The 15,002-nt window shown below is 49.0% G+C and overlaps 1 protein-coding gene across 4 annotated transcripts in view; it reads right to left on the reverse strand.

The window, feature by feature from the left end:
* The window catches only part of HIRA (histone cell cycle regulator), a 100,027-nt gene that overhangs the window by 37,694 nt on the left and 47,331 nt on the right, over nt 1-15,002 (reverse strand). For all 4 annotated transcript variants that reach the window (XM_051837242.2, XM_051837243.2, XM_051837244.2 and 1 more), the window contains 5 exons: nt 12,572-12,685; nt 8,767-8,837; nt 8,061-8,166; nt 5,598-5,813; nt 3,744-3,829 (listed from right to left, as the gene is read on the reverse strand). In XM_051837242.2, the coding sequence (XP_051693202.1) occupies nt 3,744-3,829; nt 5,598-5,813; nt 8,061-8,166; nt 8,767-8,837; nt 12,572-12,685 (593 nt within the window). The remainder of the gene's footprint in view (nt 1-3,743; nt 3,830-5,597; nt 5,814-8,060; nt 8,167-8,766; nt 8,838-12,571; nt 12,686-15,002) is intronic.

The raw sequence follows: 15,002 nt of genomic DNA on the forward strand, positions 1-15,002 counted from the left end.
TAGGTCTCTCAGCTGGATTTTGAGATTTTTCTTCTTAAAGATCTGTATTTCTATGGTGGTTGTTGTGGTCCAGCAGGTTAAGTTACTATGTAAGGACACCTGCTTCCCACATCAGAGTACCTCGGTTTGACTCCTTCCTCTGCTTCCAATCCAGCTTCTTGCTACTGTGCACCTTGGCAGGCAGCACATCATGGCCTAAGTACTTGAGTCGCCACTCATGTCAAAGACCCAGATGGAGATCCTGGCTCCTGGGTTCAGCCTGGCCCAACCCCCAGCATTGCGGGCAGATAGAAGATATCTTCTCTTTCTCTCTTTCTGTCATTCTGCCTTTTGAATAAATAAAAATACACACTTTTTTTTTTTAAAAAAAAGACCTTTATTTCTTGTTACATTCTAGGTATGTCATTTGTGAATGTGGTTTCTTCCTTGGAGCTACTTAACCTCATTATGCTGACTGTACCCAGGCACTTCACTGTCTTTAACTGTCCATGGAAGTTTTTCCAGCTGGTTCGATTACAGATCATATCATCCTTAAATAATGATACATTTTACATTTTCCTTTCTCACTGTATGGGCTAGGATCGATACACAATGTAAAATTATATTTACAAGAGCAGAACTTTGCTTTTTAACTTAGTTTGAAATAAGATAACTTATCAAGCTAAGGACACAATTAAGGAAAGCTTATTTTTTACATCAGAATATTGAATTTTATCAAAATGCCTGTTAAGCATCCATGGAGGTGATCATATAATTTATTTCTTTTGATCAAATGACATGTAAATCAAATTAATAGTTCCCTTAAATTCGAACCTTCTTGCCCCCTCACCAAAAAAAATCCAAAATAACAAAAAAACAAAAAACTTGGTCATGCTATATTTGCCTTTTGCTAGCATTTGGCTTAGGATTTTCAGGACATTCAGAGATGAGGTTGATTTGGAATTTGTTATGTTTTGACTGTCATATTTTGATATAAAAATTATATTCATTAAAAAATAATTTGCAAGCTATTTTTTCCTGTGCATTAGGGTATTTAGAACAGTATAAGAGTTATCCATTTCTGGGGCCGGCGTGTGGCACAGTGGGTAAAGACCTAGCCTGCAGCACTGGCAGCCCATATGGGCGCCAATTTGAGTCTCGGATACTCTACTTCCAATCCAGCTCTCCACAATGGCCTGGGAAAGCAGAATATGGTCCAAGTGCTTGGGCCCCAGCACCATGAGGGAGACCAGGAAGAAGCTGCTGGCTCCTAGCTTTAGCTCAGCTCTGGCCGTTGCAGCCATTTGGGGAGTGAACCAGCGGATGAAAGACCTCTCTTTCTGGCTCGACCTCTATCTGAAACTCTCTTTCAAATTAATAAATCTTAAAAAAAAAAGTTAACCATTCCTGAAAAGTTTGTTAAGACTTTTCTTGTGAAGCTTTCTTAGTCTGATGGCTTTGGTGGGGTTATATTTTTAACAATGCTTCTTGGGGCAGGCACTGTGCCGCAGCAGGTCAAGTCGCCACCTGCAGTGCCAGCATCTCATATGGGCGCAGGTTCGGATCCTAGCTGCTCAACTTCTGATCCAGCTCTCTGCTATGGCCTGGGAAAGCAGTAGAAGATGGCCCAAGCCCTTGGGCCCCTGTACCTGCAAGGGAGACCCAGAAAAAAGAAGCTTTTAGCTCCTGGCTCCTGATCAGCACAGCTCCAGCCGTTGCGGCCAACAGGGGAGTGAACCAGCGGATGGAAGACCTCTCTCTCTCTCTCTCTCTGCCTTTTCTTTCTCTCTCAGTGTAATTCTGACTTTCAAATAAATAAATAAATCTTTATAAAAAATGCTTCTTATTAATATTTTTATAATAATTCCTGTTTTGGTAATTTTAGTTTTTCAAAAATCATTTACTTTCAAATCTACTTGCACAGAATTCAGAAAAGAAATCTCTCACCCTGGGGATTTATTCTTCATCTGTGATTATTTCCCACTTGTGACTACTTTGAACGTTTGTGCATTTTCTTTTCTTTCTTGATTAGCTATAATTACCTACTCTTTTTTTGTTTTTAAAGATTTACTTATTTATTTGGAAGACAGGGTTACAGAGAGAGAGGGAGAGACAGAGAGACAGAAGTATTTTCCATCACTGGTTCATTCCCCAAACGACCACAGTGGCCAAGGTTGAAGTTAGGAGCCTGGAACTCCACATGGGTAACGGGCCCAAGTACTTGGGCCATCTTCCATTGCTTTCCCAAGCACTTCAGCACAGAGCTGGATTGGAAGTGGAGCAGCTAGAACTTGAACTGGGGCCCATAAGGGATTTCAGTGTCACAGGCAGCAAAGCTTTACCCGCTGTGCCACAACACCAGCCCCAATAATTACCTGTTCTGTTGTTATTTGCTTAAACACAGAAAGTCAGGAAGGTGAAAAGGCTTTTAAAATGGAAGAAATCATGTTGTTGTGCAGGAGGCTAGCTCAGGGTCGGCCAGGAAGCCCCTACCTCCTTTGCCTCCTCACCACATAAAGGTCTGGAAGGATCCACAGAACGAAGCGCCACCATCACTACCACCACCTTCCTCATTCCCTCCGGCCCAGCAGTACTCAAAGAACATCTGCATTCTTGCCCTTACTTGGTACTAACAAAAGGCAGGGGGCATTACCCACTGCAGGTTCACAATGGAAAAAGGCTTAGTCAAAGGAAAATCACTGTTCTGGGAGGAGTCAGGAGGTCTGGTTCCAGGTCTCTGCCCCTCAAGGCCTCACACCTAACAAGACAAGGCTGGGTCTCTTTGCCTTTCAGGGGCACTGGGAAGAGCTCAGGAAAGCAGAGAGGTCTCCGGTACATGGACTCTGTAAAGAGCTCATAGATGCCCAGAGCAGGAAAATCCAGGAGTGGGGATTCTATTTCTTTCACAAAATACCTTTTCATCCTTTGAGTCAACACGCATGCTTTAGGGAGAACGCTCAATACAATAGCAAGCTAACTGCAGGCCCTGAGACAACAAATGGCCAATGAGTTGACTTCCCCACGCCCCAATCCATCCCCAGAGAAATGTGTCTCAGACCCTACCCTCTGCCTGGCACTTCCACTTCTAGGAACAGAAGGAGGGAACAGTCACGGGTGTGCTCACGGACTCGCTGGCAATCAAAAAAAAACTGGACACACACTCTAAACCCACACATTAAGGAGCTGACTAAGGAAATCACGGTGCATTCACAGGACAGGAACCTGTATAATCAGCAAGCAAATATGTCAGAGGACCGTTTATTAAGACAGATAAAAGGTCAAAACACAGTAGCAAGTGGGGGAAAGACTGGAAATACAGATATCAAAGTTTTAACCAATTATATCTGAGAGACCAGATTATAGATAATGCTCTTCTCTGGGCTATTACTATTTTGTAAATTTTCAACAAGGTGTATTATAGTTTTCATGGTCAGAAGTTTATAAAAGGAAAAAAAAGAAAGAAAAACATTAGCATGACTGCTTTCCCTGTGTGTCCTACAGTGCCCTGCCAACAGTGCGGCACTGCAGAAGTGCCCAGGCCTGCCGGCTCTCTCAGCAGCCCCCTTTCCCCCGCAGAGTCCAGCGTGGGCAAGGGCTCCGAGGCTGCTGGTGGGCTGGACTTCACTCCCTCGCTTTCACATTCTGCCAGCAAGACTGGCGCAAGAGCCTGTGAAGACCCTAACTGTGGAAGCGCTAACTGGCGAAAGGAGAGCAGAATTTCTCCCCAGACAAGGCCCCAGAGAGCTCGGCGAGTGAATGAGTACCCAGTGTCCAGCTGTGCTATGCAGAGAGGCGTGATTCTTCTCCGACCATCTGCCGTCCGAGTCTCAACTTGTTTCTTCAGAAGATTCTGGCAAAGTAGAGTCATATAAATGAACAGTAAAGTTTCTGCCAACTATTTCAAAGAGCAAAAAATAAAGCTTGTGCTTTCTGTTTTTTTGCTATGATTAGAACACCTAGCCTCAGATCTAAATGAGTAATACAGTGTTGTTAACTGTAGCACTAGGCTGAACAGATGTCTAGCATTTATTCATCTTGTATAGTTGAAATTTTATACCCTTCAATACAAGGGTTCTTCAAAAAGTTCATGGAAAATGGGATGAGAAGTATGAGTTTGAGGGTGAGTGATTAGCCAAGTGGTTGAGATGCCTGCATCCGTATCAGAGTGCCTGAGATGGATTCCTAGCCCTGGTTACCAATTCCAGCTTCGTGTTAATGCAGATCCTGGGAGTCTGTGGTGATGGCTCAAGTGATTGGGTCCCTGCTACGTGCATGGGAGACCTGGATTGAGTTCTGGGCTCCCGGCTCTGGCCCTGTCCTGGACGTTGTGGACATCTGGGGAATGAACCAGCAGATAGCAACGCTGTCTCTTTTCCTTCCTCTCAAGTGAAAACAACACCAACCAAAAAAAAAAAAAAAAAAAAAAAAAATCCACCAGCCACCCACTTTGGAAGATCTGGATGGAATTCCAGGCTCCTGGCTTTAGCCTGGCCCAGTCTCAGCTATTGTGGCCATTTGGGAAGTAAACCAGCAGATGAAAGATCTCTTTTTCTCTCTGTCTCTCCCTCTTTGTCACTCTTTCAAATAAGTAAAATAAATCTTAAATTTTTTATTTAAAAAAACTTCATGTATATATTTTTTATAATATACATTTTCCATGAATTATGAAAAAACTACACCAAAATTAATTCATACTTTTTATTCCATTTTCCATAAACTCCTGGAAGTTCCCTCAGACCTCCCCACTTCCTCCTCCCGTCAGGACCCGTCAGGACCTGACAGCTTCCTTCTACTCCCTGCTCCAGGGAATCCACCTTGGATGCCTCATCTAAGCGGGATCATACAGTATTTGTCCTTCTGCGTCTGACTTACTGTTAAGCTGTACAATTTCCAGCACGGTAAAAAAGCAAGGACAGAACCAGGTCCAAGCACCCTCATCAGTGCCTTTTACCTAGTCAAGTTCCCAGGGCGACAAGCACATCCCAGGCTGGCCACCCAACCCGAGAGCCCTGGGGCCCTGGGAGGGAGTCAAAGCGCTGGCACTGTGAGCCACACTGTCGGTAAGCGAGATTCTCAAAGCAGCTCTCAGTCACACAGCTCTTTCTTCTGTTGAAGGCTCACAGCCAAGGAAGCGTTCCCAGCCAAACACCATGCCCGGGAGCTTTGTCAAGGCTCCTGGAGATGGTGTAGGCTCCCCAGGGGATCCCCACATTTCCCAACCCCGATCCTGTCCCATGAGTTTCCAGATGAAGGGGAGCTACAGAAGTTTTCTAAGGGCAGAGCATAAAACCCACTGTTTGTAGCATTTAGAATTTCCAAGAAAGATGAGCAGGGTAAGCTCTGGGAGTTCCTACAAGAGACTATCTCCTCCACAGCTGCCAAGGACAAGGAGGTCTTTGATAAGGTGCTTTAGGCCTCATTCCCGCCTCATGCACCTACAAGGCAAAGAGAGCAACTGGCCCCAGGCTGGCTGCATCAGGTGCAGGACACACACCCCCTAACCATCCCTGATGTCTGTGACCCCACTTCATCTCTGTGTCCTGTGCAAATGGCCTGTTTCCCTTGTCCTGTCTTGGGCTTGCACCTTTGTCCTCAATGTGGCCAGGCCAAGCCCTTACCTTCCTGATGTCTTCCAGGCTCTCCCCATTGACAACACCTGCAACCGAGGCAGCGGAGCCGGTCTCTCTGGCTGTGACACTCTTCTGGTCCAGTTGCTGCTGCTGCTGCCTCCGCTGGTATTTGAGCATCTCAGGGTTCTCGATGACGGCTGTGGAGAGCTGGGCCTCGGTCATGATGGCCAGGCTCTTGCCATAGGTGGACTGGTGGATGCGGCTCTAGGCAAAGGGGAGGGTGTGACACACCCTGGTGTGAGTGCCACCACAGCCAGCACTGCTCAACAGCAGGGGAACTGCAGGGGACTCTCCCGACTCCAGGAACAGAGGTCCCAAGTGCCAGCTCTCCATAACCTCCCACCCTGTCCTGCCCGGCCCTGACCGAACAGCTCTGTCGAGATCTCATACCTTCCCCAGATGTTTATAGCTTGCTGTGGATGACAGTGAATGAGATAACCAACTTAAGGAAACATCTACCATACCATCTGGTGCAGAACAAAAGGCAATGAACACTGCCTCAATTGTCATTTGAAAGAAAGACACTCAAGTTGCTAACTAAAGGCTCCTGAATCACAGCAAGAACTCCAAGCACTGTTTGGAAATTAAGATACTGGAACCAAGAGTCTTCTTCCACTGCTCTTGTCTACAGTTAGGTCGCCACCAGCCTGCTCACAGTGTCTCTAAGAGCAAGGGTGTGGGCTTGGCATAGTACACTTGAGGAGACCCTTCTCTGCTCCCCTGAGGTCCCCACCTAACTTGTCTAGATCCTTCTGAACAAGGGCCCCATACTCCCATCCTCCTAGGCCTGACTAGAACTGTGCTGTAACAAGCAAGACAGGAGAGCAGGGACATGTCCTCAGCACGCCCTAGTGACTGGCGCTCATCAAAGCGTGAAGAGGAGCAAACTCACACAGGATGTGCAGACGACGGGCATCACATTCTGCTCAGGAGCAGGGACTGAGGTTATAGGGCATCCACCTTGGCCTGGAGGATGCTGGGAGGTGGGAGACAGCTTCCCAGGAGAGGTACCTTGGGACTCACTCCTACAGGGCCTACATGTGACCTGGAAGCCCTCTTCCTTGCCATCTTGGCTCCTATCCCTTCTCTCCTGGATCCATCCCCAGGAATTTCAGGCCAAAGTTCATAGTTTGGCCAAGGTCTCCCTAGTGTTCTTCAATCATGGGGTCTTGCCTGTGATCTGGAAGACAGTGAGCTGGATGGGTTGTCACACAGGTCCCCAAAGTGACTCTCCAGGGGAGTGCACAGCAATCCCAGGGTTCCTGACAATAGTGATAAGCGGGAAGAAGACCTAAGGCTACTGAGATACTTATTCCTTCAATGGAAAATGGCTGAGGCTGGTGTTGTGGCTCAGCAGGTTAAGCTGCCACCCACAATACCAGCATCCCATTTCAGAGTGCAGGTTCAAATCCAGTCCTCTACTAATGTACCTGGGTAGTCAACAGAGGATGGCCCCTGCTACTTGGGCCCCTGCTACCCACACAGGAGACCTGGATGAAATTCTAAGCTCCTGGCTTCAGTTTGACCCAGCCCCAACAGTTATGGACATCTGGTGAGTAAACCAGTGGATAGCTGGATGGATCTCTCTCTCTCTCTCTTTCAAATAAATAAATCTTAAAAAAAGAAAGCAAGCAACTGATGGGGTGAGGCAGAGCTCCATCCTCGGTGGCTCACATGTTAGTAGGGGGATCACATTGTTTTGGGGGGAGTCACACAGCAGCTTCTCACTGAGGGGAGAGCTGCCCAACTGCTCTGGGCTTTCAGAGCTCCTTTGAGACAACAGAATACATGCCACACAGTGTGGGCGAAGGCCTATCCGTGGCAAGGGCTATGGCAGGTGTAGCAGAGCCTTTCCAAAGCCCAGGCAGAAGGGTACACAGGCTCCAATGCCCTGGGCTGAGCAAGGGGGAGAGGAGGCCTGGCCCAACGCCGGTAGGTCTGGTGCACACTTCGGTTCTTACACCCAAGGGTCACCCATGGTCTTGGCAAGGGGCTGTGCTGTTTTCTGAGGCTTAGTGACCTCATCGATGAAAAGATGTGCCCTGCCCTGAAGGATTTTGTGTAATTCAAGTGAAATAATAGATGTAAAATATGTGGCCCTGGGCTTGCCATACAATCAGGGCTAAGGAATGACAAACAGTACTCCCTGGTGCTATGCAGGGCAAATGTCATGCACAGGGGTCCCCAGGGAGTTCCCTGCTGTTTCCCTGGGTGAAAACTTCCCAGGGGGTAGTCTATCAGCTGCTCAAGAAGTGATGCCCAAAACAGTTATTTTCTTAATTCCAGGACTTGTTTCTGACAGGAACAGAGACATACTTTTAAGTTAATCTATTTTGGAAAGAAAGCCTGCAGTAATCTGTGGAAGGTTGATCCCCAGGGGAACTTTCAGAACCGATGTATCCCACAAGAGGAGCGTCCAATCAAAGGGGCCTCTGATGGCCATCAGCCTACCTTCTCCTCCTCACTCAGGGGGTCTCCGAGCTCATCCTGGGAGAAGTCAAGGAATGCCACAGAGCCGTCCATGGAGCATACCAGGATGCCCAGCCCATTCAGCGTCCTGAAAGAGATGGTCATTAGCAGCCAGCCAGCAAGTGTCTGCAGGAGTCACCCAGGCCTCAGTGGCGCACCCAAAAGGACGGCGGGAAGGTGCTCTGGGTATGTGCTGGAAACCCCTGGTTCCCTTCCGTGGCCTGAGGGTGGGGGAAGCCAATCGTGTCCCAGAGGGCCTACGTGCCCTTTAGTTCTAGGTACAAGGTATCTTTTGCTACATTTTGTAAAAATTTTCAGTTTCATTTATCTTATATTTGAAATCAGTTAAAACATATTTGGGGAAGTGTACTCTAAGCCAGGTCACTGAAAAACAGAAAGTGTTTCTCCTTTCAGTTCAGGTAGTGACAGCCCGCAGCGGAGCCTCATTAGGCCCAGAGAGGTCTCCTTGTCTCAGATAAACCGCAGTTGTCTGAGAAGGCATTTTCCAGTGGCAAATCCTACTGGGGCAGGGCACTCTCACACCAGCAAGTGCATGGCTGTTGGTCTCTGAGTCACTAAGAAACAGTACCCTGGGGTCTGTGCCACCCATGCCACCTGGCCCTCCTCACATCCTGGGGCCTCGTGCCCTTTTTCATAACCTGCATACCATAATAAGAATCCACCTCACCAGGAGATATCCATAATGGACTTGTCAAACAGCTCATGGATGACAACCAGGGGCCGTTTCAGACACGTCAGCTGGAAGACAAGAAGCAGCGATGGTCAATGGGATCACGGAGAATGGCTTTGTGCGCTCAGCTAACATGGCCAAGAGCTCTGGCCAGTTTCTGCTGACAGATCGGACACGCTCAACTCAGACAGCAAACACTGAGGCCTCAAACTGCGCAAACTGAAGACTGCCTGAGATTGTGCTCACTAGAGTTGCCCCTGCCTCAAGGCTGGCTGTGTTCCGGCAGCGGAGAAGGCTTTATACACAGAGGAGCAACAATGGAGAAGGCAGAGTGGGAAGCTACGATCCGAGCAGAGGGACGGCCCCAGGGCGGAGCTCAGAGGATCTACGGAGCAGCGGGCGGGATGCCAAGGCCCGGACAGGAACAAGGCAGCCCCAGAGAGAACCCAGGGCATCTTCTCTGTGCCCAGGAAGTTCTGGGACATATGAGCCAGGGTGCAGCATAACTGGTTACCTAAGTCCTATGGGTTCACTCTACATTGTATGTAGATAGGACAGAAACACATAAAAATAGTACAAATTAACCTTAACCAGTTCCAAAGTTAAGTACTGCTAATACTTTGATTAATTATGTTCTTCTGGTCCATTTTATAAAATATTTTTTCAAAATAAGGCACACAGTTGTGCCTGCTGCTTCACATAACATATAAGGAATATGTGATTAAGTATCCTGCAAAAATCTTTTCTGGATGACTGCATAATATCTACCAAGTGTTGATTTCCTGTCTAGCCACTCTAATGTTGGAATACATCCTGACTCCACAATTCCATAACTGTAGCGCTCCATCAGCCAAATACAGGGGTCTGGCCATGCTGCAGACAGGCCTTGTGTCACAGGCCAGTGGCCTGCTGGGAACAAACTTCTCCATGGGGCAGTGGGCTTCCCTATGTGTGGCTGGATCTTCTCGAAGGATGGTGTACTGTGGAGTCTTCCACCTGCAGCTAGAGACTGCTCTGTGGTCTTGGGATGCGGCTGGAGGGTGAGCTACCTGGAATCTACACTGAAAATCCTGCCCCCAACCCTAATTCTACTTCCAGGAAAAAAAAAAAAAAAAAACCAGCCTCACCCTTTCCCCCATAAATGTGCCAACAGAGGCTAGTGTAGTGGCACAGCAAGTAAAGCCAGCACCTGTGATGCCAGCATCCCATATGGGCACTGGTTTGTGTCCTGGCTGCTCACTAGTGATCCAGTGTCCTACTAATGTGCCTGGGAAAGGCAGCAGAAGGTGGCCCCAGTGTTTGGGCCCCTGCCACCCACATGGGAGACCTAAAAAAAGCTCCTAGCTCCTGGCTCCTGGCTTCAGCTACGTCCAGCCCCGGCTGTAGTGGCCATCTGAGGGAATGAACCAGCAGATGAAGGATCTCTCTCTCTCCCCCTCTCTCGAACTATGACTTTCAAAAATACCTAAATCCTAAAAAAAAAAAAAAAAAAAAAAAAAAAAAAAAAAAAAAAGTGCCAACAGACCCCTCAGAAGTCTGGAGTCTACGAGCACCTCACCCCAGTGTTCTAACACACAACAGCAGCCCACACAGGGACGCTTTGATAGCAGTGCCACCAACTGGACCTGGGTTGCCAACATACTCTGATCTTCCCACGACAGCACCATGGTGCAGGTTCTGGAATGGGCGCTAAATGAACAGTGAGTGGGTCTTTAAAAAAAAGGAAAATCATAACGCACGCAGCAATGTATTTCTCTGTAACAAATTAATAAACACAGTCAGAAAGACAATCTTTAAATCCAGAATTCAAATATACTCTGCTTACGGAAAACAAAATTTAACTAAAAAAGTGTTTTAAGGGTGGGCATTTGGCACAGGAGTTAAGCTACTACCTGGGATGTATCCCATATCAAGTGTCAGGTTTGAGTCCCAGCTCTGCCCTCCATTCCAGCTTCCTGCTAGTGTGCACCCTGGGAACAGCAGTGACGGCTCCTGCCACCCAGGTGGGAGATCTGGATTGAGTTTCCAGGTCCAGCCTTTGGCCTGGCCCATCCGACTAATACAGCATTTGGTGTATAAACCAGTAGATGGGGGGCCGGCGCCGTGGCTCACTTGGCTAATCCTCTAACTGCGGCACCGGCATCCCATGTGAGTGCCGGGTTCTGGTCCTGGTTGCTCTTCTTCTGGTCCAGCTCTCTGCTGTGGCCCGGGGGGGCAATGGAGGATGGCCTGGGTGCTTGGGCTCCTGCACCAGTGTGGGAGACCGGGAAGGGGCACCTGGATCCTGGCTTCGGATTGGCGTAGCTCCAGCCTTAGCAGCCATTTGGGGGTTAACCAACGGAGGGAGGACCTTTCTCTCTGTCTCTCTTTCTCTCTCACTGTCTAACTCTGTCAAATATATATATATATATGTATATAAAAACAGTAGATGGGAGATTTCTGTCTATCTGCCTTTCAAATAAATAGATTTTTTAAAATATATGCACATTTTCAGGGATGAAATCTTAAACAAGTTGGCAAAAGCAGGTGGCTCAATGCCCAGTGGCAAGGCCCCTGCTGGCACTACATGTGAAGGTGTAACCAAGATAATTTGAAGTCACAGAATACCTGGTGCCAAGGAAATTAACAACCCTCGGGAATCCTGACACCCCCACCCCACCCTCAGTGTCTGCTGAGAACCTGCGCCTAGGGAGGCACTGAGTTCAGAAGGGTGCAGGTTGGGGGCAGGTACAAAGTTCCCTCTCTAGTGAGGAGGACAAAGACTGGTGGCCTTCGCTGCCACAGTGTAAAGCCTAGTGGGTAACAGGAAGAACTAAAAAGAACCATCAACCAGCTGTGTGAGCCAGTCAAGCCGGGGGATTTGCTGCATGGCTTTGCAGGATACAAGCACTGATTGTCCTGGTTGTGGCCTAGGGAGGTGACTGCTTGGTCACACGCTTAGTTTCAGCAGAAATTGCTAAAGTGCTCGTACCCATCCACCAACACCCTATGTCTCCCAGCTGACCATCTCCTTGCCAGTACCTGGCACTGCCTTTTTTGTTTTTAATTTTTAGTTACGCTGCTCCTAGATATATGCTCAAAAAGAAATGAAAACATTTCCACAAAAGCACATAAAAAAGAATGTTTTTATCCATTTCAGTCATGACATCTCACAACTGGAACAACCCAACAATGGTCAACAGGACAGTGCATAAACAAACTGTTGTACACCCATACAGAACATCACACAGGATCCGGATTAAACTACCGTCAAACACACACACGACACACACGGATCTCAAAACCACTACACCAAGAAAAAGAAACGCAAGGCTCAAGAATATAAACAGTGCACAACTGTATTTATATGAATGCAAGAGCAGGCAAAACTCAGCAGAGAAACAGGTTGTCAGAGTAGGTGCCTTAGCAGGAGGGCAGGGACTTAACTCGGTAGGACAAGGAGCACTCTGGGTGGTGGTGACCCTGGTGTAAACACGTATGACAGTTCACTGAGCTGCAGCCAAGTATACTTTATATGTACGTCAATACAAACATCTTTCTCAAAAACACAGCATGCCAACTATGGCACCGATCATGCAGGGTGCTGAGTGTGGACACAAGAACTTCCCCAGCTGGGAGCCAGGGTGGCCTCTGCTGGCTGAGATGGGGCCCAGTCTTTGGTGTAGCAGGAAAGCCTGCAGGCTTCCAGAGGGCTGACCCCAGGTCCAGGGCAGCAGCGATCTCTCCTGCCCCCAAGGCCTCAGGGTCACATTCCCAGCCCACACCTCCTTCCGTGCAGCAAAAACTCAGGGTGGGGGCTCACCCAGACAGACAGCGAGCGGTCCTTGCTGCCGACAGCACAGCAGCAGTAAGGGCAGCTGGGCTTCGCAGAACTCCCGTTCTTCTGCTTCTTTTTGAAGATTTTTGGGTTGAATTTCTGAAGCCAAATAACAAATGTTAAAATGAAGACCAAACATTAAGCACAGTACCCCACGCTCAAGCACTGAAAGGACACCGATATCCCACTCCACCAGTGGAAGCCCCACACAGCCAGAGCCCGGACACCAGGCACGCACTGTTCCATTCTCCCAGCCACCCAGGAGGCACTGCTGACAATGCAATGTAGGCTCAGCGAGGTCAGAAAATGTGGCAGAGGCACCAAGTGAGTAGGTGTTGAGCAGAGGTACAAAGCCAGATCTACCGGCCGGCGCTGTGGCTCACTAGGCTAATCCTCTGCCTGTGGCGCTGGCACCCCAGGTTCTAGTCCCGGTTGGGGCACCAGATTCTGTCCCGGTTGCTCCTCTTCCAGTCCAGCTCTCTGCTGTGGCCCAGGAAGGTAGTGGAGGATGGCCCAAGTGCTTGGGCCCTGCACCACATGGGAGACCAGGAGGAAGCACCTGGCTCCTGGCTTCGGATCGGCGCGGTGTGCCAGCCACAGCGTGCCAGCTGTAGCGGCCACTTGGTGGGTGAACCAACGGAAAAAGGAAGACCTTTCCCTCTGTCTCTCTCTCTCTCTCACTGTCTAACTCTGCCTGTCAAAAAAAAAAAAAAAAAAAAAAAAGCCAGATCTACCAAACCCCCCATTTGGAGGCCAGCAGCCAGGTCCTGCCAGTTCCTTCTGGACTGTCAGAGCCAACCATAGGATCTGGGAAGAAGCTGGGCCTGCCAGAGTGCCTCTGGGACCAGGATGTGCTCACTCCCCATGTCCTAAGGGAGGCCAAAGGGACTGGTAGGAGAGATCTGATTAATTAATTCCTTTCCCACACATTGTTTTTTTTAAAGGTTTATTTTTTTATCTGAGAGGCAGAGCTACAGAGAGAAAAAGAGAAGGAAAAAGAGAGGGAAAAAGGGGGAGAGAGATCTTCCATCTGCTGGTTCAATCCCTAAATGGTGGCAAAGGCCAGTGTCAGGTCAGGCTGAAGCCAGCAGCATATAACTCCTTCTAAGTCTCCCATGTGGGTGGCAGGAGCCCAATCATTTGGGCCACCTGCTGCTGCTTTCTCAGGCACCTTAGCAGGAAGCTGGTGCTGTAGGTGGCAGCTCAGCCCACTGCACTGCAACGCCGGGCCTCCCCTCACAGTACTGTAACTGTCCAGCAGACATCTGCTCTTGTGCTCTCACGGGGCCAGGGCTGATGGCTACATCACACAAAGGTGCCTGACTGGCTGGCTGCTCAGCCCAGGGCAATACCCCAGAGTAACCTGGCTGCCATTTCTGGAAAAGTCTGGAGACACACGCTGAGCTCCTTGTCACCTTCCTGGATCAGATGGTGGTGAGAGCTCTTGGAATCCCCAAGCTCAGACAACTGAGAGTGGACAAAGAGTAGTTCCTTAGCCTAGTGTCAGGTGGCCTCGAGGGGTTTTTACTCCAGAGGGCTGGCAGGAATGGCCAGGGATGAAGAAAACGAGATTACAGAACCCACAGACAAGTGCCCTGGAATCAGGCCCCCACCACCCCTAAGTGGGCTGCAGGGCTTCAGATCTCAGAGCTGAAAAGAGGCTATGAGAGTCACAGGAGAGAATTATGCAGAGGCACTGCGCCAACTACAAAGCAGGGCTTTTTGTTTCAAGTATTTTAGCTACAACATTCTACATAGATACCAATTAGAAAATTGAAGCAGCATTATTCATACATAATTTATATTCTAAGGAACAGTGTGATATCTATTATCGAGGCAAATACAGGCAACGCTGAGTGTGTTTTGATCAGTGACCTGAATGAGCTTTCACAGTGCCTAGTGTGGAAAACCCTGCTGAGTGGCCTGCTCTCGGGACACTCCTCAGTTATAGTCACCCAAAAAACACAAGGAGTGGGGGCCTGAAAGGTCAGCAGCAGCTTCGCCCTGCACAATTTTTTTTTTTTTTTTTTTTTGACAAGCAGAGTGGACAGTGAGAGAGAGAGAGACAGAGAGAAAGTTCTTCCTTTGCCGTTGGTTCACCCTCCAATGGCCGCCCGCGGCTGGCGCGCTGCGGCCGGCGCACTGCGCTGATCCGATGGCAGGAGCCAGGTACTTCTCCTGGTCTCCCATGGGGTGCAGGGCCCAAGCACTTGGGCCATCCTCCACTGCACTCCTGGCCACAGCAGAGAGCTGGCCTGGAAGAGGGGCAACCGGGACAGAATCCGGCGCCCTGACCGGGACTAGAACCCGGTGTGCCGGCGCCGCTAGGCGGAGGATTAGCCTAGTGAGCCGCGGCACCGGCCCGCCCTGCACATTTAGACCAGGCGAGCAGACAGGCCAGGGATCCGCAGCGCAG

The sequence above is a fragment of the Oryctolagus cuniculus genome, chromosome 21, assembly GCF_964237555.1.
Source record: "Oryctolagus cuniculus chromosome 21, mOryCun1.1, whole genome shotgun sequence".
Lineage (NCBI taxonomy): Eukaryota > Metazoa > Chordata > Mammalia > Lagomorpha > Leporidae > Oryctolagus > Oryctolagus cuniculus.